At 44.0% G+C, this 24,727-nt stretch overlaps 1 protein-coding gene across 2 annotated transcripts; it reads right to left on the reverse strand.

Annotated features, from left to right (window-relative positions):
• Positions 1-1,661: 1,661 nt before the first annotated feature.
• LOC147629730 (uncharacterized) lies at positions 1,662-24,150 on the reverse strand. Of its 2 annotated transcripts, none has more exons than XM_086811272.1 (6): positions 23,835-24,150; positions 23,578-23,715; positions 23,148-23,234; positions 22,690-22,830; positions 22,418-22,588; positions 1,662-2,002 (listed from the first exon to the last, which is right to left on the reverse strand). In XM_086811272.1, exons 1-6 carry the CDS (start codon positions 23,968-23,970, stop codon positions 1,932-1,934), a joined length of 744 nt encoding a protein of 247 aa, XP_086667398.1. In that variant the 5' UTR covers positions 23,971-24,150; the 3' UTR covers positions 1,662-1,931. The 2 variants fall into 2 exon arrangements, with proteins under 2 accessions (XP_086667398.1, XP_086667399.1); XM_086811273.1 differs by having other exon boundaries at positions 22,469-22,588; positions 23,835-24,149.
• Positions 24,151-24,727: the final 577 nt, after the last annotated feature.

Raw genomic sequence — 24,727 nt, forward strand, 5'->3', positions numbered from 1 at the left:
CTCACCACCTTAGCCCATGATTATAAAAGGTCACCGATGAGTAGACCTAGTCCTTTGTATTATGTTTTCTTCTCACACCTAACCACCTGAGAGTAGCAATTTATACATCCAGAGGGAGGTGATGACATCTTGTATTACCACACTTGACCACCTTGAGTAGCATGTTGTACTGAGAGAAAGTAATGGATCTCAACAAGAAGTTCCTTTAATAACTCAAATCGTTTCGATTCCTTGGAATAGATTGATGCATTTACCAAACCCTTTAAAGTTCTGATAATAACTCTATTCATTTAGATTCCTTGGAATAGGTTGATGCATTTACTAAATCCTTTAAAGAAATTCCTTTAATAACCCTGGTCGTTTCAATTCCTTGGAATATTTGTCAAAGAGCCAACAATTAGTTCCTTTAATAACTCTAATCGTTTAGATTCTTTAGAATAGGTTGAGGCATTTACCAAATCCTTTTAGGAGGTACCAATGGCTCTAGATAAAACTTATCCAATTTTCACTATAGAAAGTGCAAGTTGGAAAGTATGCTCACAATAAGAAACAATAGCTTTACACTCCAGGACAAAGGATAGCATTGTATACCAAGTTTGATAACATTTCTCTTGTTTTCATGCACTTACAAAGTTTCTATGGTCAGGGTCATAGTTGAAGCACGTGGAGGGAGGCTGGTCTTTATATTCAAGTTGGATGAATGTGAGGATAAGAAAGGAAAAGCCCTTGGAATACCACATTGCACAATGCAGCCTCTTGTATGAGGAGATACCTATGTGAAGAAATTAGATGAAATTTTGAAAAGCATGGGTATCCAAGTGGGTAATGTAGAGATCACAAAGGACTATGATAAATCTAGCAGTGTGCACACTGTATGATGTGCCGTGCCATGCAAATTTTCATTGAGTGGAGGAAAGGTGATACAATTCCTTGGGAGAGGAGGTTAACATGGAGAAACTAGAAATAAATAATTGCATGACCAGGTGTCTAAAAAAAGGGTCCCAGTTAATGACATATGGCTTTTAAAAATATGCTGACGAAATTCACAAATATATTTTGTCCCTAGCATTATAGCAGACTAAGGTGTAACATACACGAAAACTCATTGTACAACCCTGGCCCTGCCATATCATCTTCGCCCTCGCCATCTTCGCCTTTGTGTTGGGCTTGCCTGCTTTGGCTCTTTGCAGACTTGCAGTTTGTGTGAGAGAGGCAGAGGTTGAAAGAAAGAAAAGAGGCCAGAGGGAGAGAGAGAGAGAGATGGTCCTCTCTTCTTCCTTATCAAAAGAGGGCTAACCCTAATCGTGACTGAACAAGAGCCATCGCGACCTGACCGTCGACAGAAACTAACAGAGATCGACTGTGCCCGGTGCGAGTGAACGAGAGAAGCGCACAATAATTTACCTCAGACGTCTCCGCACAGCCACAGCCACAGCCACAGCAACTGCGATTCAGTTGCTCATGGCGATCATGATTACGGTGATGGTGATGACGAGGGAGAGGAAGAAAGGCTCAAAGAAACAACAAAGAACAAAAGCAGCATGGTATATGACCTTCCTGAGATTGATTTGTGTGCTGCCGTCTATGCAACATGCTTGAAACAAGGCACAACAGCATCTGGGTGAAGGAAAAAATCAGCAACACACAATGCCATAGACATGTTTTTAAGAATAATATTTATTAAGAAGGAAATCGTCATCTCGATACTGGTGAGAAGAAGCCTCAGCATGAGAACTCTTGCTTGATTGGTCCCAGGCTTTTCTAGAGATTGTACTAAAGCACAACAAAGACCAGGAAGATTAAGCTCATTCAGCCACTGCCTTCCATAAAATGAATATCAAAATTCTTGATATGATCCACAACCAAGCTGGTAGCAAAATATCTGCCTGCATGCTATGATATTGGACAGTGCACAAATAGGAGGAATCCTCTTAAGCACAAAGGCCAACCAGTGCAAGAGTTGCTGCAATCATAAACCCAATTTGGGATTTTTTATCTTGACCTGTGCAAACAAGAAAATATCAATTATCTCATCTCAAATTGCCTTCACTGATGCACAATGCTGAGCACACTACATACTAAGGGAAACACCAAAGAGATTGCCTAGCTACTATTAATCAAATTCCCTCATAGAATACTGTTGTATGCAGTCAAATGTTAACTTTTCATCACTACGCTCTCCCACATGTGAGAAGGGATAGCCAGAAGAAGTGGCAGCAACTCCTCTCTCTCATCTTCTGTTTTAGGCATTGTTAGCCACTGCATTCTCTCTTCATATTGTCCATTTCAAGACAATAGTAGATCTGTCAGTGAGTCTCGTGGAAATGATTACTTAACAATGCAAGTATATACAATTATCCTGTAAACAAACAAACTAAAACACATTCATGCCAAGGTACGCTGCACCAAGTTCCAAAGGCCTGGCTTTGGCAAAAGAATACAAGCCCATGGTCTCCCATTATGTCAAGAACCACTCCTAAAAACCTCCCAGCAGCCTTTGAATCAACTCAGCTTAGTAGAATGGAAGAGCATAGATCCTCCCCAGCTTCTTAAAAGTTGTCTGCAACTTTAAGCTTCAAGCCATATTTTCAAGATATAATCATGTTGCATTAAGTGGGCGAGACAAGACAGTCTCAAAAATCCAATATAACTGAAGAATCCATGTCCCAAAGAAATGGGTGAGACTAAATAAAATCTCCATAATACCTATATCAAAATCATGTCCCAAAATAAATGGGCGAGAATTCCATGGAAGATATGCTAGACACAAGCACAAGAGCCAATCGTGTCTCAATCACCAATATCAATGAGATAATCATATGCCAATGAAAATCACCAACCAAGTGCTAAGACACTTAAATAAGTGCGCCCCATACAAAAACATGTGCTATGCACACAAACTGGTGCCATTCAAGAGCACAAACCATGGTGACAGAAAAGCTAGTTCTCCATAGTTCTGGCAATCCTTTCTCCCAATCCCATGTTCTCCCAGACAATCCCAACTCTGATCAACAAGCATCGTGTGGAAACAATGAAACACTCACTCCACAATCGCAACATGAATCCACGTGTATGGTGGAGTGTTCATTGAATTGCCCTCTCACAATCCCAACATGAATCCACATGCATGGTGACATGAACAATGAACCTCTTGGCCTCTGTATGGGAAGATAGTAATTCTAATATGGCTGGAAAAAAAAAAATCCATGTTCCAAATAAATGGGTGAGACAAAACAGTCCCATAAGTCCAGATATCATAATCATGTCCCAAGTAAGTGGGCGAGACAAATCAGTCCCATAAGTCCAAATATCATGATCCATGTCCCAAGTAAATGGGCAAGATAAAATAAGTCTCCTACCAACAAGACATCGGTCCACATGACCCTTGGCATAGACATAAGTCCCGTGCCAACTAGGCATTATGTCCACTTTACCACTTGCACTCCGTGTTGGTACTCTGACCACACACCTTGGATGAGAAGTGGGCTCAAGTAACAAGATAAAACAATCACTCGCATGCATAGATAGCCTGGTGTTCCATAAGCATTTTTGCTACACACAGTTTATAGGCGTTTCGGCCACCAATAGTTTGTAGGCATTTCGGCCACCAACTCACATTACCCTCTCAAGTGCCCATGTTCCCTTCTGTCTGCTCTCTATTGTTCCACCCATACATGGTAGAAACAATCCTCAGGAGAGTACATAGGACAAGAGAACACTACACAGGGTATGTTGTGCTTGACACTACCCTCTGAAGTGCGCATGTTCCCTTCCATCTACTCTCTATTATTCCACCCACACATGGTAGAAACACTCTTCGAGAGAGCACGTAGGACAAGAGAACACTACACATGGTATGTGAACAATGAGTTTCATAAGTCCAATGCATCCCAAATAAAGGGAGCCAAAAAGAATAATCCATGGTATGTGAACAATGAGTTTCATAAGTCCAATGCATCCCAAATAAAGGGAGCCAAAAAGAATAATCCATAAACCTGAGGATGAATCCAAATCCCTAGAAAAGAAGTCCAAGAATCCATAGACCTGTATACCATAACTCTTACCACATACTCCGTGCTAACCACACACCTTGGAGTAGAGGTGGACTTTATCCATAAAAGCATCATATCCATGAGATATCCAAAGATTTCTTCTCTATAAACTTGGACAAATTCGTCCATAGAAATTGCTTGTGAAGTCTAATATCTATATAAATCTCGTCCAAGAAAGAAATCTCCATAGATATAATCCATCCCAATAAAGGGAGCCATAAACAATGTTTCCCTAAAACCATCTCAAGGCAAACAACACCACCTTTCTCCTTGCATGGCTATACAAGGATTAGTGAACATCAAAAAACACTTCATAGTAAATAGCAAAAACATCAACTTTGCAAACTCAAAGTAAACTTGGCTTTTCTTTGCCAGGTTGGTCATGAAGCCAAAAGAAATATCTCGTCACCATATCCTTAAGATATCCTGAGATATACCTCCATATAGCTTGCTTGTAAGCTTGAAGCCTTGATAATATAATCCACAATATCCATATGGAAAGAGTCCGCTTCCAAGGAAGCCTATGCTCTGATACCAATGAAACTCGTGGCGCTCGGGTGTCCCGTGCATCCCGCACTTGGATGCCACGTAGACATTTCTATACAGAAGGTGCAGGACCTGGGATGGTGAACTGGTCCCATATGAGCCCAGTCCGAGACGAGTCAGCTAGGGATCCATCTCACTCGTCCGAGGTCAGGTGTGCATTGTCCTGCACATGAGTCCAAGGTCAGGTGTGCACTGTCCTGCACATGAAACAGTGCCAGTCCGCGCTGTGACTCTCCCTCTAGAATGATGTCAGTGGTTCTGTGTATCTGGTATGGTACGGATGCCAGATCACTGAGTAGATAGTGGTTAGGACAAGGGGCCAGCCCATAGGGCTACCCCGGATCTGAGTGTGGGCATGGGAATGGTGTAGAACCACCCCCCATGAGGGCCAGGAAGGCCCAGGCTGAACCCACCAGCCATGGAGGGACTGTAGGACAGCCCTAGGGCAAAGATAAGGCTAGTTCCAGGAGTTTACAGCCTTTATATGGCTGTAGGGCATGTATGGGGCAGCCCATACAGGCTGCCCAGCCCTTGGATTGTGGGCAAAAGTTGTGTCCAACCAATCAGAAGCAGGCGCCTGATGTCCAGCCAGCCAGGAAGAGATGCGTAGATTTTATGGGATTTTTTCCAGCATTTAATGGGATTTTTCAACATTTAATGCTGAATTTCCAGTCGTGGGACATTTTTGGGCTGGCCGATTGCCTTTATGCTGGCCGACTGCTCCTGATGGGGTAGTATAAATAGAAGTGTCCATAATCCCAATCATTCATCTCATTATTCACCAAGAGCTCAAGCAAATCAAGGGCTAGACAAGCCAAGGGAATTGCTAAGCAAAGGGGTGGAGAACTGAGGGTCAAGGGCAGGATTTTCCAGCCAAGAAAAGGTCCAAGGTTGCTATATTTTCTTTCAGATTTCTCATCATACTAATAAAGCAAATACACCATCCGTGGTGGGGGCCCTACAAAGGGTAATTGGGACCCAATACTATGTCCTCTCCATCTCTCCCTCTCTCTCTCTCTCTCTCTCTATTTTCTGCACTTCTCCTTTCAAGCTTGTGCGTTAATTTCCGTCGCGAAAAGACTGCTGAATTCTGAGTTTTGAAGTTACCGATTCTTCTCCGAAGCTTCCGCATATTACATCGGGGACTAGGCCTTTGACACACTTGTTGATACCATCAATGCATATTAAAACATTTAAACATGGCCACAACCTTCACACATATCCATCATCACTTTGCATAAAACATAAAAGATGGACAAAACATCCACAAACGCTGAAAATGGAGCTTACACATGTGACACCACATAGAGGTCGGAATGGGCCGACCCCCCCCCCTCCGTGCGCGCGCGCACGGAGTATTTTATTGCCCAAGGAGAATAATATGATGTACAAGCTTTGAGGGCCTTACTCTCCCCACGGGAGATGCCAGATTATCCATATATAAATGCCATACCACAGCCCAACACGAGGCTACCAAGCCGGAACACATTCTGTAGAAATGCCGAGCCAACAATATAATCCATATACCTCCGTGTGGGTACTGATTCTTCCCCAAACACGACAGGTCTTCATGCAATAAAGCTGGTACAACAGGTTCAGCTCTCCATTAGCCGGTACAATAGGTACAGTGGCTGGTATAGCAGGTACAGTAGGTACAAGGGCTGGTACAACCCGTACAGTGGCTGGTACAGCAAGTACAAGGGTTGGTACAGTAAGTACAGTGGCTGGTACAACAAGTACAATGGCTGGAAATCATAATAAATGATTAAATACCCTTGCCTTCAGTATTTCTTCGTGATGGAAGACTCCGAAACAGTCCCCAACAGCCGGTATTCTTCATGGGCAGCCTTCAAGAGAGAGAGGAAGAGAGTAGCCATCATTAGGGCAGGCCCCTGTAACGGTGGTAGAGGCTAGTGTGCAGCAAGAGAGCCTCCATTAATGAAGAGAGAGGGCTCCAGTTTATAGATTTGGGGCTCCCATGAGTGAAAATGGAAAGAGAAGGATATGATGACAAGTGGAGAGCCACACAATAGCTGGAGTGACAAGTGTGAGGCCACTTGTCTCACTTTGATCCACTTTCTTGCCACATGTCCCAATCTAAGAGATGGGTTCTCCCATAATCTTTACCTGCATAGAGTCTCTAGGGCCAGGACAGCCAAGGGATTGCTCTCTGCAAGGTGGATGAAGAAGGTCAAGGGCAGAGGTAACACTCAGCCAAGATTATCTCAATAGAAGGTCACTTCAGTGCAGATATTTCCAGCCCAAGTCTGTCCTTTTCAACATATTCAATAGAGCAAATACACTGTCTGTGGTGAGGGCCCTATGTATTTGGGGTATATACTATGTATTTGTCTTCTCTCCACTCTTAAGTTTTCTACATTGTGCTATTCATCGTCAAGAACCAAGGGCCAAAAGTAAAGTATAATCCTCGTCTGAAGCTTCCGCATGTTACAGTGGTATCAAAGCTTTGTCTTTTGGTGAAGAAATTCAGCCAAGAAAAGAAGAAAGAAAAAAAAGTTTTAGTGTGGTTGGTTTATAGATGCTAGTAGCACTCCCCATTCTAGTGTGACTCTAGTCCCTCCAAGGACGGTTGGTTTATAGCCACCGAAAACGTCTCCCACACTTGGTTTATTTGTGGTCAAGGAAAAACTTGACCACTCCACTATAGCGAAGTCTGACAAGAGAGAGAACGCCAGACCCCTAGAGAAATTGTTACTTCAACAGACGACTGACTGCATAAGAAAGCCAAGTTAGAGAAATGCAAGCCATGTATGCGTATCATGACGCAACAGGGACAAATGCTTGAGAAAAAGGCTATGATTCAAGACTTTGAGAAATGGCTACCTCTTCAAGTCTCCTCGACACCCATCACCCCCCCTCCCGCTTGCCAATTCTCACCGAGATCCCTTCATAGACCCCTTCCCAGATTTTTGCCTCGGCTAACTCCATTGTAGAGTTATGGCAACAATCTCGTACTTTGCAAGACTTACAGGTACGGGAGTTTGAGCTTCAGACACAGGCGACAGCTCAACAAATACTTAAGCAAAAGGCTGTGATTCAGGACTTGGAGAAACGGCTACCTCTTCAGGATTTCTCATCACCCATCCCCCCGTCCCCTACCAATTCTCACCGAGATTCCTTCACAGACCCCTTCCCAGATCTCTGCCTCAACTAACTCCATTGCAGAGTTAACGCAATAGTCTCAAACTTTACCTCACTTACAAGTACAAGAATTCGATCTTTGAATGTAGATGACAACTAGCATTGCCGCACAGGAGGAACAAAGATGACACATGGAGCACGAGCATTTCCTTGCAGCTCTCGACACAAGGGCAGTACCTATGACTTCCTCTACTCACGTAAGGTAAATTTTAGTAGGTATAATGGTAAACTCCATCCCACATCTTTGTACTCATGGATTCGTCAGTTTGAGGCTTACTTTGTTGCTAGTAGGAGATCAGATGTGCAAAAAGTTGTGTTAGCTAGCTGCTACATAGAAGGGGAAGCTATACCTTGGTGGATACATTCGACCCAAGCAAATTCCCAAATTGGGGTTGCTGCCTCTATGTCACATGCACTCTGCACTAAGTGCATGGTGACAAGATGGCTCATCATCAGAAGTGCAGCATTTGTACAGTTTTAGAACCCAATAGGATGATATTTGTCGTACGCCGTGACCCCATTGTACATCCTCAGTCCAGGATAAGTCAAGCACGAGCTACGTAGGTCATTCCTCAGCCTTAGTGGGTCAGTCAGTCAGTCAAGTCCCTTAACCCACTTGGAGAGAATCATTCATGCATGTAGAGTCAGTAGAAGCCTTAGGGTTTGCATCAGAAAGCACTCTGCATCTTGCATAATATGCATACATATGCCTGTGCATCATTTAGAACATCCCCAAAGCCTTAGGGAATTTACTGGGATTTATCTGGTATTTTTCCCATATTTATTAGTATTTATTTATCATTATTTGCATTATTGGACATTTATAAATATTAACTTTATTAAATGACCAACCTCCAGTTAGTATAAATAGGCTTGCCTAGAGCCTCTTTTGCTCATTCAGTCTTCATTGTGCTAAGAGCTCTCCTCTCTCTCTTGCTCTCAGCATAAGACTAATCCATGCCCTAGTGCCCATAAGCTTTCTTCTCCAGCCCTTGAGAACCATAGCTTCAGTCCAGCCCTAGGTGTTTGTCCTCAGCCTCTAATCAGCCTGAATTCAGCATCAGTTCATGCCATAGATTCAGCATACTCTTCATCTCAGTTCAACGCCTGAATCCAGCAGATTGCAGCCTGTTTTACCTGCGTTTTCTGGTCCCGCACAGCAGCAGTGCTGCGTTTTGCTCCAGCCATACAGTAGCAGCCCTGAAATCACCTGTTGCTGCTGCGTTTCAGTCCACAGTCCCCTCCAGCAATCAGCGTTTCTGTCCACAGCAGAATCCAGCCTTGGAGCAACAGTTTACAACAGTTTCCAGCATTGAAACAGTTGTTTGCATCAGTGTCCAGCCTTCTCTGCATCATCAGCACATTCAGCAATCATCTGGTGAAGGTGTGCAGCCCTTCCTCATGCCCTTGGGAGGAGTGCATAGGCTCAAGATCAAGTCATTGAGGTGTTTCTACAGCAGTGTACAGATCAGCCCTACTCCGATCCTCCGAGATCTTGCGTTTGGCTTATCTACAGTCCAAAGTCATTCTCTCTAAAGTAATAAAGCAAATACTATCTCGTTATCGGGATAGGGGGCCCTTCAGTGGGTAATTCGGGACCCAATCTGGTGTACAGTGTTCATATCTCTCTCTCATCTCTTTAAAGTTTGAAGTAAATGAAATGGATTGCTAAACTCACGAAACTCAGGATACAGAAGACGGTGTGAGCATATTGTGTGACAGGATCAACCAATACAAAGACTTCCGCTGCATATCACATTGGTATCAGATTTAGATAGTCCACACACACCGTATCCTAGCGTGGGGGCATCCTCGGATGGTTAGATTGCGTTCCGGCACGACCACCGACTTCAGCATCATGTCTACACGAGAGAGTACTCATCAGCCGGAAGACGTCTCCCCCGAAGGAGACCTTGCTCTTCCGCCTACAGCAGACACCATAGCTCTTCTAAGAGCTCAGAACCAGCTACTCATGGAGCGTCTCCAACTCTTGGAGGCAGCAGCAGCACGTCCTTCTACACCTCCAGCAGCACCCGACTACATCTCCCTCTTCTTTCAGATGGAACAACAAAGGAGAGAGGACGAGGCCCGAAGGAGAAGAGAAAAAGAAGAAAGACGGGACTATGAGGAAGCCCAACGCAAGATCGACGAAGACCGGCGTCAGGCTGAACTCGCCGCTCGAGAACACCAACGTGAGCTTGATCGAGAACGTATGTTACTCGAACACCAACGGGAAAGGGAGGCCATACACTTGAGGTATCAGCAGCTCTCCTCAGTCTCCCCAGTCATAGGTGTCACCAGCCAGCATCCCGCAGCAGCTTCAACCACCATCATTCGCAGTCAACCGAATTTCAGCAAGTATGATGGTAAGTGTGATCATTCTTCAGTTAATCAATTTGTTCATCAGTTTAATGCACATTTTCCATTAGCTAGGATCACAGACCCACAAGACAAAGTCCACTTAGCGGCTCCCCATCTCACTGGTGAGGCAGTCACTTGGTGGCAGCATTGGTCTAGTATTCATACTGACCAGGCCACAGGTGTCACAGCCTTTGACTGGGACATCTTTGTCCATGACCTGAAGACCAGATTTCTCCCGCCCCAGTACATGATCGGTCTGAAAGACGAGTTCTATGGACTCAGACAGAACGGTTCCCCAGTGCTTCAGTTTTCCGGTAAGGTTATTACTTTAGCACAGCAGTTAGGGTTATCTGAGCAGGCCAAGATGGAGCAATTCATTCGTGGATTGGACTCCAACATTCGGTTCACAGTTCGTAACTTTGAACCAAGTACATATGACCGGGCTCTGACTCTCGCTCAGAACGAAGAAATGAAGCTCAACGGGGGCAAGCCCAAGCAGACATCTCAGTCCAGTACCAAACCCCAGCAGCAGCAATCAGCTGCACAGTCAAGGAAAGGTAACGCATCTTCTAAAGATGCTAAGAAGGACAGCAGTAATAGCTCCAGTTCAGGGGGTAAGAAGGATAAAGAACCTAAGAAAACCCCTGATGAAAAGGCTAAAGCAGGCATTACTAGAGGTTATCTTCCTCCAGAGGAGCAAAAGAAGTACCAGTCAGAAAATAGATGTTTTTTCTGTCATATTATAGGGCATGGTAAGAAGGATTGCCACAAATGGCAAGCGGCACAAGCTGCCAAAGCTCCTTCTGCCACAGTTGCCACAGCTTCCCCAGCTCCTCCAGCCCCGCCTACTACCTCAAATGCAGTTCAACTTTTACCTTCCATGCATCCTATACCATCCGTGGTATTTGATGCTAAGCAGGAGGGTGAGAGCGATGCTGCTCAGAAGAGCCTTATCCGAGCTTATGGCTCTGCCCAGGGCCGACAGTTTGTAGTCCTTTTCGATATGGGTAGTTCTGAAGATGCCATCTCTCCCCAGTTGGCTAATAAATTGAACTGTACTTTAGTCCCATATCATCTGGATGTGGACGGGTTTACACCTGGTCTTCGCACCCACATTTCCCAGAAGGCACAGCAGTTTGCCTTTGAAGTTCAAAAGGCCTCATTTCAACGAGATTTCATCGTCTCCCCTCTGTTAGGGTGTGACATGATCTTAGGAATTCAGTGGTTCCGTCAGTATGAGCCTATTCCCGATTGGGGGCAGGACACTTTTACTATTTGTAAAGGTTTTCCTGAGCCTGTCATGATTCGTGGGGATAGAAGCATTCTTGGCATCCCATTGATTTCGCATCTCCAGGCCCGACGAGCTATCCGCAAGGGAGCAAAAGGAGCACTTCTTTATGTTCGTGCTCAAACAGCCCCTCCCTCATTAGTAGCATCCATTACATCTTCAGTCCCTCAGTTAGCAGACCTCCTATCCAGACACCAGGACATTATGCTTAGGGACGATCTCCCACCCAGTCTCCCACCCTCTCGCCTTGAGGACCATCACATTGATTTGGTCCCTGGATCAGACCCTCCTAGAAGGTTTCCCTATCGTCTTTCCAAGACTTTAGAGGGCGAGTTAGAAAAGCAGTTATCTGAGCTTCTCCGAGCCGGATTCATTCGGCCTTCTTCCTCCCCATTTGCTGCACCTATCCTATTTGTCCAAAAGAAGGACAAGTCTGCACGCCTTTGTGTAGACTACAGGGCATTAAACAAACTCACTATCAAGAATAAGTTTCCTATGCCCAGGATAGAATACATTTTGGAGCGTTTAGACGGTGCTAAATGTTTCACTAAGATCGACCTCAAGAGTGGTTACCATCAGGTCCGCATTTTTGAAGCTGACATTCCAAAAACAGCTTTCAGGACAGAGCGTGGTCACTACGAGTTCGTAGTCATGCCTTTTGGGCTTACAAATGCACCCGCAACGTTCAATAAGATGATGTCTAGGATTTTCGCAGTCCACATTGGGAAGTGTGTTTTCATATTTCTTGATGACATACTAGTCTTCTCAGCCACTGTGGAGCAGCATGAGAAAGATGTGGAGAAAGTCTTGCAACTTTTGCGAGATAATCAGCTCTACATAAATGCCAAAAAGTCTATCTTTGGTGTTAAGGACAGTATTTGGGCTACATCATCGGTTCCGATGGGATTAGACTGGACCCCTCAAAGGTTCAAGAGATCTTAGATTGGGATATTCCTAAGACCGCCCAAGAAATCCGTTCATTCGTAGGTCTTTGTCAGGCCTATAGTACCCATGTGCATCAGTTTTCCAACCTTGCAGCACCTCTTACCGACTTGCTCAAGGGGGTGAAGACTCGCAAGCAGAAAGTCTCAGTTACAGGTAAGGCACTTGAGGCATTCCGTGCACTCCAAAAAGCTGCCTCAGAAGCACCTGTATTAAAGTTAGCATCATGGGACGAACCTTTCGAGGTCATCACCGATGCCAGCAATGTAGCCATAGGTGCAGTCCTCCAGCAGGACAATAGACCCGTGGCTTATTACAGCAGAAAGTTAGATGTCGCTGAAAAGAATTATTCGGTATATAACAAAGAGCTTTTGGGTGTGATCACAGCGCTCAAACATTGGAAGCCTTTTCTTTATGGACAGGCTTTCACAGTGAAAACAGACCACCAAGCACTTAAGTGGCTTCAGACTATGCCAAGTGCCCAGTGGAGTGCTCGACAGGCCAGGTGGAGTCAAATCTTCCAACAGTTTGGAGGTATGATTGAATACATCCCTGGTAAGCATAACCCAGTAGCAGATGCTCTCAGTCGAAAGTCCAGCATCCAGGCAGTCCAAGAAGCTACCATTCTCGAAATCACGGGGAAAGACTTGGATAGTATGAAAGACCAATATGTCGACTCCCCTGAGTTTGGTACTCAGTATAGTTTGGCCCTCACTTCTGAGCCTGGCCACTATTCAGTACAGAACGGTTGGTTGTTCTACAAGAACCGTCTCTGTGTTACTCGGGAAAAGCGTTCCGCTCTTCTCCATGATGCCCATGACTCCTTAGTTGGAGGACATAGGGGTATCAACAGTACCCTCGAGAAATTAGAACGGTCCTTTTATTGGCCAAAGATGAGGCGTGATGTCTATGCACATGTACAAGCCTGTAAGATTTGTCAAAAAGTCAAGGTTCCCCATTCAAAGAAGGCAGGTTTACTTCAACCTTTGCCTATCCCCGACGGACCTTTTATCGACATATCTATGGACTTTGTAGGGCCTCTACCAGCATCCACTGGATCCCGTAACACTCAGTGTTTTACCATTGTGGATCGCTTTAGTAAGTTTTGCATGCTCATCCCATGCAAGCATACGGCCACAGCCGAGGACGTCGCCCGTCTGTTTCTCAAGCATTGGTATCCAATTTGTGGTTTGCCTAGCACCATAACATCAGATAGAGATTCCAAGTTTACCTCGCATTTCTGGAGGGCATTATTTGAAAACTTTGGAACTAAGTTGCAGTTGTCTAGTGCATTCCGTCCCCAGACAGATGGCCAGACAGAAATTTATAATCAATTGGCCTTTGATGTCCTCAAGTCATACTGTCATGACCAGCAGTCCAAATGGGAGCACTATCTTCCGTTGGTCCAAGCTATCTTGAACGACACGCATTCATCCAGTGTCGGACGGACTCCATATGAAGCAACCTTTGGTGGCGTTTTTCTTCTCTTTTGACGAGAATGGTGTCTCCATCTTTAGAGGCTAATAAAACCACGGAAGCATTTTCCGAGATTATTGAGTCAGTCAAAGACCGCTTGACCAAAGCTCAGGAAGCATATAGCAGACAGGCAAATAAATCTAGACGAGATGTCCACTTCAAGGAAGGGGATTGGGTCTATTTGCGTATCATGAAGCAGAGATTGAAACAAGTGGGCAAACGTTGTCCCAAGCTTTCATTCCGTAGTTTTGGCCCTTTTCCAATAGTTAAGAAGATAAGTGATGTCTCAATGAAGTTAAAGTTGCCTGCCAGTTGGACAATGCATGATGTTTTCCATGTTTCTTGGCTAAAACCATATGTTGGTCCAGAAGTGTTTGATGTTTCAGATGAACAGCAGCCAGACGTGGTAGACGAGGCAGAAGTTATTGAGCCTGAGCAGATCCTTCTTCATCGATGGAAGCATGGTTCCGGTCGACGGATTCGTCAGTTCTATACGAAATTTCGAGATCGAGGCACCCACGAAGCCGTATGGCTCGACGAGGAGTTCTTCCAGGAGTACCCCCAGTTATTGGCGGACTACTTGGAAGCCATGAACCTGCCGCCAAGCTAATCAGGAGGGAATGTCACATGCACTCTGCACTAAGTGCATGGTGACAAGATGGCTCATCATCAGAAGTGCAGCATTTGTACAGTTTTAGAACCCAATAGGATGATATTTGTCGTACGCCGTGACCCCATTGTACATCCTCAGTCCAGGATAAGTCAGGCACGAGCTACGTAGGTCATTCCTCAGCCTTAGTGGGTCAGTCAGTCAGTCAAGTCCCTTAACCCACTTGGAGAGAATCATTCATGCATGTAGAGTCAGTAGAAGCCTTAGGGTTTGCATCAGAAAGCACTCTGCATCTTGCATAATATGCATACATATGCCTGTGCATCATTTAGAACATCCCCAAAGCCTTAGGGAATTTACTGGGATTTATCTGGTATTTTTCCCATATTTATTAGTATTTATTTATCATTATTTGCATTATTGGGCATTTATAAATATTCACTTTATTAAATGACCAACCTCCAGTTAGTATAAATAGGCTTGCCTAGAGCCTCTTTTGCTCATTCAGTCTTCATTGTGCTAAGAGCTCTCCTCTCTCTCTTGCTCTCAGCATAAGACTAATCCATGCGTAATCAGCCTGAATTCAGCATCAGTTCATGCCATAGATTCAGCATACTCTTCATCTCAGTTCAACGCCTGAATCCAGCAGATTGCAGCCTCTTTTACCTGCGTTTTCTGGTCCAGCACAGCAGCAGTGCTGCGTTTTGCTCCAGCCATACAGTAGCAGCCCTGAAATCACCTGTTGCTGCTGCGTTTCAGTCCACAGTCCCCTCCAGCAATCAGCGTTTCTGTCCACAGCAGAATCCAGCCTTGGAGCAACAGTTTACAACAGTTTCCAGCATTGAAACAGTTGTTTGCATCAGTGTCCAGCCTTCTCTGCATCATCAGCACATTCAGCAATCATCTGGTGAAGGTGTGCAGCCCTTCCTCATGCCCTTGGGAGGAGTGCATAGGCTCAAGATCAAGTCATTGAGGTGTTTCTACAGCAGTGTACAGATCAGCCCTACTCCGATCCTCCGAGATCTTGCGTTTGGCTTATCTACAGTCCAAAGTCATTCTCTCTAAAGTAATAAAGCAAATACTATCTCATTATCGGGATAGGAGGCCCTTCAGTGGGTAATTCGGGACCCAATCTGGTGTACAGTGTTCATATCTCTCTCTCATCTCTTTAAAGTTTGAAGTAAATGAAATGGATTGCTAAACTCACGAAACTCAGGATACAGAAGACGGTGTGAGCATATTGTGTGACAGGATCAACCAATACAAAGACTTCCGCTGCATATCACACTCTATGAATGGGACCAATTTGTCACTGATCTCAAGAAGCAATTTCTACTATCTCACTATCTTGAGCGACTCAAGGATGAGTTCAAGGGATTTCACCAGTGGTTTTCACACATCATGTTGCGGAACAGCCTTCCACCCAAGCTTCCACCCATTCATTCCAAGGATCATCGCACTGAGTTGGTCCCGAGTCGGAGCCACCCAAGAAGTTTCCCTATCACCTATCTAAGGCATCGGAGAGTGAATTGAAGTAGCAGATATCTCAGTTTCTCTACGCTGGATTTATCCACCCATCATCCTCACAGTTTGCTGCACCCATCTTATTCGTGTATGTTTATGTGAGGACTACACAGCACTAAATAAGCTCACCATCAAAAATAAGTTTCCAATGCTAAGGATTGAATACATTCTAGAGCATGTCAATGATGCTAAGTATTTTTCCAAGATAGACCTCAAAAGTGGCTACCATCATGTTTAGATTTTTACAACCGACATTCCAAAGATGGCTTTTCAGACCAAACGTGTCCATTATGAGTTCATAGTGATGTCATTCGGCCTCACCAATGCACAAGGCAACATTCAATAAAATGATGTCTCGGATATTCATAGAGCTAATTGGAAAGTGTATTCATCTTCTTCGATTCATCTTCTTGGATGATTAACATATTCTTTTCTGCCACTACTACAGAGAGCAGCATGAGTGGGATGTGAAGAAGGTCTTGCAACTTTTGCGAGACAATGAGCTCTACGATAATGAGAAGAGCGCATTTCACCTATTAGAGGTCCATTATCTGGGATACATGATCAGTATTTCCAATATTTGTCTTGACCTTGAAAAAGAGGAAATGTTTCCAAGACTGCTCAAGAGATCAAATCATTTGTGGGTTCTTGCAAGGCCTACAGTACCCATATAAACAGCTTGCAACAACTCTCACAGATCCGCTCAAGGGCAAGAAGAAGCATTGACAAAAACTGTCCGTTATTTTACGAACAAGGCTCTTGAGACCTTCCATACATTGAAGAAAGTGACCTCCTCAGAAGCACCAATTCTTAAGCTGACATCATGGGATAACCCATTTGAGGTTATCGCTGACACTAGCAATCTTGCCATTAACGTTGTTTTATAGCAAGAGGGTAAACCCGTGGCTCATTACAGCTGCAAGATGAATGATGCTGAGAAGAATTATTCAATATATGACAAGGAGCTTATAGGAGTGATCACAACTCTCAAGCATTGGAGACCTTTCCTTTATGGGAGGAAATTCACAATGAAGACTAATCACCAAGCACTTAAATGGCTGCAGACCATGCCTAGTGCCCAATGGAGTGATAGATAATCCAAGCAGAGTCAAATCTTCTAACAGTTTGGAGACATAATTGAATATGTCCCTAGCAAGAACAACCCCATTGCTAATGCTCTTGATCGGAAATCCACCATTCAGAATTGCAGGGGTCCAATGTGCTAGTGGTTGGTTGTTCTACAAATACCAGCTATGTGTACTAAGGGAGAAAAGACAAACACTTCTCATGATACCCATAATTTTCTTGTTGGGGATCATCGTACCTTTGGGACTAAGTTGTAATTGTCTAGTCCCAGACAACAGATGGTCAAACATAAACATATAATCAAGTGGCCTTTGATGTTCTCAAATCTTATTGCCATGACATGCAGTCGAAATGAGAACACTATCTTCCTTTGGTGCATGCTATCCTAAATGACACTCATTCATCCAATATTGGCAAGACCCCATATGAGGCAATATTTGGTCATCGTTTCTCGCCTCTTCTTATGAGGATGGTGTCACCATCAGTGGACAATGGAGGCCAACAAAACCACAAACATTTTCAAAAATTATTGAGGCCGTAACCTCGGCAGCAGCAACACATTGCGAGTCACAAGGCCTCTCACAGTGTTTCCTTTCACATTTCTGAAAGAGGCTATAGGGCAGTTTCCGGCCTAGAAAGATCACCCCCTTTCTTTGGTTGATGGCACACAGGAGCTTGGCGGTCGGGACTTGGCTAGCAATTGGAGGTCGGCCAGCAGCTTGCCCGTGGTGCAGCCACCCTCAGGAGTCTCAGCGACATTGGCTTTGGGATTGCCCAAAGGCTCAGCAGATTTGGCAGCGGATTCTCCGCATCTTCACTATGGAAAAAGACATTGACCCTGATCGTTACATGGGGCATTGTCACTTGGGCCACAAAGGCTGGAGTGGTGAGGGCTTATAAGGAGGATGGGAAAGAGCTAGCCCTTCGGGTCTCTCACCATCATATTTCAACAGTACCAGCCTCACAACTCCACCTATAGACTACTGGCGGCCAAGCTCATGCTAGAGATGGGAGATTTGCAGTAGCATAGCAACCTGGCACATTTGGCGACCTAGATGCAACAAGGCCATCGAGGATACCCACACTCCACCGGCTGAGTCCATCGAGTGCGTATGGCTCGATATTATCCACACCCTCCGCGGTCAGTGGGGGAAGTTACAGTGAGGTTCAAACGGCATGCGAAAGAGGCAAGAAGCTTTCTTGAGGCCTTGGAGGCCTTGCCCATTTCTCACAGATGACAGTGGTGACCCCACTTGGCATTACAAACCACCTCTATGATTGTCCCCCCCCCCCCCCCTCTTATGAAATAGCCTTCTCCTCACAAAGCGGCCAGCTAGAGAAAAAAAGAGTCTGATCATTTGATTCCCGCTCTTAACTGATGCGAGTTTGTATTTAGCCCTTTGTGGTTGTATCTAGCCCTTTGTGGTTGTATCTAGCCCTTTGTGGCTGTTTTTCATTAACTAATCGCAGGATCTTTTTCCCAGAAAAAAAAATTATTGAGGCCATAAAGAAGCGCCTAGCTAAAGACAAGAAGCCTATACCAAGCAAGCCAACAAGTCTAGACAAGACGTCAACTACAAGAAGGAAGATTGGGTATTTCTTTAAATCATGAAGCTACGGTTACTGCAATTGAGCAAGCATTGTTTCAAGCTCTCTTTTCAAAGCTTTGGTCCATTTCCTATTTTAAAAGCTCAGTGAGGCCATAAAGAAGCGCCTAGCTAAAGACAAGAAGCCTATACCAAGCAAGCCAACAAGTCTAGACAAGACGTCAACTACAAGAAGGAAGATTGGGTATTTCTTTAAATCACGAAGCTACGGTTACTGCAATTGAGCAAGCATTGTTTCAAGCTCTCTTTTCAAAGCTTCGATCCATTTCCTATTTTAAAAGCTCAGTGATGTCTCCATGAAGTTGAAGTTAACAGACAATTGGACTATGCATGATATCTTCCACGTCCATGGTTGAAGCCTTATGTTGGACCATCCTTGCGAGAGGTTCTACATGAGTAGCACCCTGAAGCGGTCGACAAAGCAAAAGTTATCAAGCTTGAGCTGATTCTCCTCCATGAGTGGAAGCATGGTTCAAGTTGAAGACTTGGACAATTCTAAGTTCAGAGACCGAGACACTCACAAAGTTGTTTGGCTCAACAAGGAATTCTTCCACGAATACCCACAGATATTAACGAACTACTTGGAGGCCATGCAACTACCGCCAAGTTAAACGAGAGAGTGTCACATGCACCCATGCACTGAGGTGCCATGTGAAACACTGGCTCGTCATCAGTGCCATACTTGTGCAGAGTTAGTACCTTAATTAGAATTATTTCCTTTTGTGAGCTCTAATCCAAGGACATGTCAGGCATGAACTACATAGGTTTTTCCAAGCCTTAGGTGTAAGAGTCTATCACTTAACCCACTTGGAGAACAATCAATTCATGTAGCTCATCTTACCCTGGGCCTAGGCAAGTGTAGAAGCATGTAAAACCTTTGTTAGCAAAGGGATTCAAGGCTCTAGGCCAACCCTATGGCTGGCCCTATAAGCCTTGCATGTGGGCAACCAAAAAGGAACATACAAGTGATCTATATCCAGTCGCCAACCATATTCACCATATTTGGAGCCAATCGGCCAATATCTGCAACAGTTAGCCATCAGCATTAGCATGCGCACTACATGTGTGAAAAGCAATGGCATAAAATAAGAATTTTCTACAATTGCAAGCATTTTCAACAAGCCGACAATATCATAGGACACCAACCAGCATCAAATGTTCATGTATAAGAAGCCGCCTAGCTCCTTGCATAAATCATCTCATTCTTTCATAGTTTCAGCAGTAAACAAGTGCAAAAGTATGCATGCTTGAGTCTTATTAGGACTTGCTTGTGCATACATCATCTCAGCCAAGCACTTCATTGTGCTAAAGTCCAAGGCAGTCCAAAGTTCTCTTCAGCCAAGCACTTCATTGTGCTACAGCCCAAGACATTGCTACAGTCCAAGACACTTCAAACCTTGTGGATGAGACCTTATACAAGTTTATTGAGAGTGTAATCTTCTTATGTAATACCAAGCCAAACATCACTTTTGCCATTGGTATTTTGAGCACCTTCTCTAATTGAATGAGAAACCATTGGAGAATAAGCAAATATATTGAGATGTAGGTGTTTGCATAACACGTATATAGACGACTTTTTGCATAGCCACTCGCGTTCATCAAAGAGCCCTGCATATGCATGTACCTAGAGTGCTAGCCACCCGTATACCCATAGACACCCTGCTCTCTAGGAACGCACATTCCTACAGGAATTCACCCACATGTCTACACTGCACACGTCTATGTTCAAGGAGTCTGCAAATGCACGTTTACAGAGGACCTGTAGACATGCACATGCATGTTCCTTCCATGTGCGTACACAAGTACGCACAACATCTTGTGGTCTAACCACATACGTTCCCACCCGTCTGCATACAGACGCACCCAGACCATATCCACACATACTCAGAGAACATATCCATGTACATATGGACCCACCTATACTACAAGCCAAATCCTCAGTGGCTTTTGTGACTTGGATTAGGTGAGTCGCTTTGTAACACGATATGTGTTTCCTGCTCGCATGAAACATATTAAGGTTCACTATCACTTTGAACATAATCATGTTAAGAGAGGTCAGTATGGCCAATATCTTTCTTAGCAATAACCAAACAGAGAGACAACTTCATCTACTCGACATTAGACTGTAAATGCGCATTGCAGTTTACCTTTGGGTGAATATTGAGGAGAGTGTTAGATATCAATGCTCCACCATTATATTGTAATGTTTGGGCACTGGTTGGCTCATTTATATACTGCAGCTCAACGCCCCCATATTCACACAAGATCACAGCCTGGGAGGCTAAACAACCACCTATCTAAACAGTTCCAAATCAACCATCAAAGCTCTCTTCACAAGAGCACATAGGTGTGAGGCTTAGGCATCTATCATATCACATCAATAATACAGAAATGAGCATTGTTGTGCATCTCTGTCATTGAGTAGCTGAGATTAAGTTTATGCTGCAAAAGATTCTACTTTTTGTGACTGTTTCCTCCATACACCACACACTATAACCTTTCACATCCTCAGGAAACCTCACCCATCAATTGCGACCTCCTAGAAAATGAGCATGCTATAAATATACTCCTATTCCGTTTAAATTCTGTCTACATGGCAAGAACAATCTTCAAGAAGAAAGATCAAAGGCAAACCGACAATGTTGGCCATGGTCTTATAGGCAGGCCTAGAAGGATAATGAGCTGTACTAGTGTTGAATCTATTGACGATCGGCACCCTTCTTCAGGATCAAATAGATGAGCAAAAATCTGGTTACAAAAGAGAGACGTCCACTGAACAACATTCCATGCTGAGAGACTCAGTTGATGTCTTCAGGGTTGACTAATGCACCCGCATCAATCAGCAAGATTATGATGAGAAATTTCAAAGCACTCATCTACAAAGGTGTTCATATTTCTTGATGACAATTTGGTTTTTATCTCAATAGTCTCTCATGCCTCACCAGACAAGTCTTCAAATATTGTAGATCCTATGTCAAACCTCTTGAAGGGTGTGATGATCAGTAGACAGAAGCACACAAAAAACATTGAAGACTTTTCACAAGTTGAAGCAGGCCACCACATCAGCACCAGTTTTGGCCATGGCACAACAGGAAGAGCTCTTTCACGTGATTATTGATACAGCAATCATGTAATTTGGTTGCAACCAGTTTTCCAGATCTTCCAAAGGGTATGAAAACCAAGAGAAGGAAGATTCTAGTCACATGGAAAGCATTGGAGGCTTCTCACAAGTTTAAGCAGGCCACCACATCAGCACCAATTCTGGCCATGACACAATAAGAAGATCCCTTCCACCTGATTTTTGATTCATTAATCATGCTGGTTGCAGCCCCTCTGTCACACCTTCCCAAGATTGTGAAAACCATGAGATGGAAGATTCTAGGCACACAAAGCGTTGGAGGCTTCTCACAAGTTGAAGCAGGCTGGCACATTGGCACCAGTTCTGTCCATGGCATGGTGGGTTGAATGCTTCAGGTGATTTGTGATGCCAATAATTGAGAGTGGGATACCTTGGACAACGAGCTACTCGACATGCTCCAACTTTCCAAGCATTACCTATATGGTGAAAAGTTCATCACACAAAGACAACACCAGGGCCTAAAATAGCTCTAGACTATGCCCACTAGAATAGGATAGAATGTTAAAGCAGATGGAGTCAAATATTTTCCTTATCAAATGTATTTTAGTGATGCTTCTTCAAGCTTTCACATAGTAAAGACAAGAGGATAAGTCCCAACACAAGACTATGGCATTGAACTTTTACCTTTACTTGTAGTAGTAGTTTGATTCGATGGGCGGGGGCTTGGACTTGTACCTTGATTTGAGTTCTGATTTGATGATACAGGAGGTGGTGGTGATGGTGGTGGTGGCGGTGGATGAACTGTTCCCCCGCCAATAGGTAGATTCAAATTTGTACAATCAGCACCAATTGAACCTATGAGATTGACCCAAAAAGATGCAAATGCATCTATAAGTTCACACATTTTTGAGCTGATTGAAATGACTGCGTGCTTGAGCAAACTTGGAAAAACTTACATTTATGAATGCAATATCCATCTGTCTTGTTCCAGAGATTGACAAAGCCGGCATCACAATTGCATTCGTAGCCATCTCTAGAATGGTTCCCAGAAGTGTCTTGTGTGCATAATCCATTTCCACACATGGGAAGAGAACAAACTGGAAAAAAAAAAAAAAAACACCAATCAAATGTTGTATACACATACACCATGGCAGCTCCTTTATGTCTCCATGCTCTCCACTGAAATGTGTCCTATTGCCGTTCCTCCCTATCAGAGATCAATCAAGGGACTTAGAGACTCCCTTGACAGTACCCCTAGGGACTCCCTAGTGGGTCTTCATTGCAGTATGGTTCATGTTAATTGAGCTCAGAGTACAGGAACAGAGTGTAACTGTATATCAAACTTTCAGTCTACTACCAATCAAGCTTAAAAACAAAACAAGAAAAGAAAGGAGATATGTGAGCTTCCACTTACTATCAAATACACCACCAACTGGAGGCACAAGAGGAGGGGGAGCAGGGTGGTGGTTGCTACTATTGGCACAAGACAAGTCAATGGAACCTGCAAAAAATTAGGGGGGAAAAAATCCAAATCCAAATGTCTAGATCATGTCTTTGATTAAATTGCTTTAAGCATTTAATCATAATTAGCTTTGAAACTTTGATTTTCTTTGTATGTAATAATCCACATAATCATTGCTGTTCACTTTTCAAAATTGCATTTTGTATTAATATCTGAAATAATTTGCCTACCATTTAAATTATTTCCTCGAGGATAGTGTCTTTAAGCATAGTTTTTCTCGAGAGAAAATGGAATTTAATTTGAACTTAAAATTTGTTTGAATGGGGAAAAACCCCATATGAATGATTTTAAGAGTTTCCTTTTTAATAAAAAAATCACTTACAATTGGGTAGAATGCATGGTAGCCAAGAGGCCCCAAAAGGGGATTTCCAGCCTGCATTACACTCGCATTTGTAGAAGGGAAACGAAGAAGAGTTTACACAAGTGCCTCTTAAACACTTGGCAAGTTCACATGCTAAACCTGATTTTTTTAAAAGACAACAGAGACTAAGAGTTGATTAAGGAAAAAGAACACACACAGAGGATTAGCAGTTATGATGAAAATCGTTTGTGGCGGGAAAAAAGCAAGGGGTGCATTACCACTGCCGATGTTGAATAAGGTCGGATCGAAATACTCTTCATGAGACGAGCAAGCTGAAAAAAGCAAGCAGAAACAAGAAAGGAAGCCAAGGAATGAACAGTTCACAGTATGACGAGCCATGATTGAACTGCTCATTCGAATGATACGCAATGGAGGAAACCTCAAATTGATGGAATTGACGAGCTGAAGTGATGAGCGCCTTCATCTCTTGGGTAGTTTGGTCTGCTGTTGTTGGGCTATTTTGCGCTGAATTCAACACTTGCAGTTAATGAGAGTCTGTTGTAGCCCAGCGGTGGGGCGGTGGGTCGACAAGGCCTTAAAAGTTACGGCGCCGTTCGTAGTAGGCTATTTACCCTCACAATAAATAATAGGACCCCAAAATCTTTTTTTCCTTTAATTTCCATCGAATATTCCTTTTAACTCCATGGTCGAATAAATATCCTTTCCATGCAATAACATGGGGGAGTGGACTCCTCTTTTCGAGGCACCAACCTCCATGTCGTGGGCGTCTGTGGCTCGGCCTACTTCGTGCTTGTGCTCGTGCTCGTTGGGCCTCTGTATGGTCTGCCCTATATGTCGTGGACGTCTGTGGTTCATTCAACCTACCTCATGCTCGTACTCGACCTCAGTATGGTCTGCCTTCCATGTCGTGGGCGTTTGTGGTTTGTCCAACCTACCTCATGCTCATGCTCATTGGGCCTCTGTATGGTCCACCTTCCATGTTGTGGGCATCTTTGGTTCACTCGACCTACCTCGCATGCTCGTGCTCATGCTCGCTGGGCTTTTGTCTGGTCTACTAGTGTTCAATCAGATTGCATGTTGTTACTCGTGGTCTTCGATCAGGTTACATGAAGATAACATGCGCTTTTTTTCCCCTCCTATTGTTGTATCT

This window comes from Cibotium barometz, chromosome 17, assembly GCF_041138505.1.
Source record: "Cibotium barometz isolate CiBa-2024 chromosome 17, ASM4113850v1, whole genome shotgun sequence".
NCBI classification, from domain to species: Eukaryota; Viridiplantae; Streptophyta; class Polypodiopsida; order Cyatheales; family Cibotiaceae; genus Cibotium; species Cibotium barometz.

Bases quoted from the DNA above. Each gene is read 5' to 3' on its own strand.
- LOC147629730 (XM_086811272.1), bottom strand. From the start codon at position 23,970: ATGAGCAGTTCAATCATGGCTCGTCATACTGTGAACTGTTCATTCCTT. The intron at 22,831-23,147 runs GTAAGTGGAAGC...TTTTTTTTCCAG, and splicing joins AGTTGGTGGTGTATTTGATA to TTTGTTCTCTTCCCATGTGT. The intron at 22,589-22,689 runs GTAAGTTTTTCC...TCAATCTCATAG, and splicing joins TGGATATTGCATTCATAAAT to GTTCAATTGGTGCTGATTGT.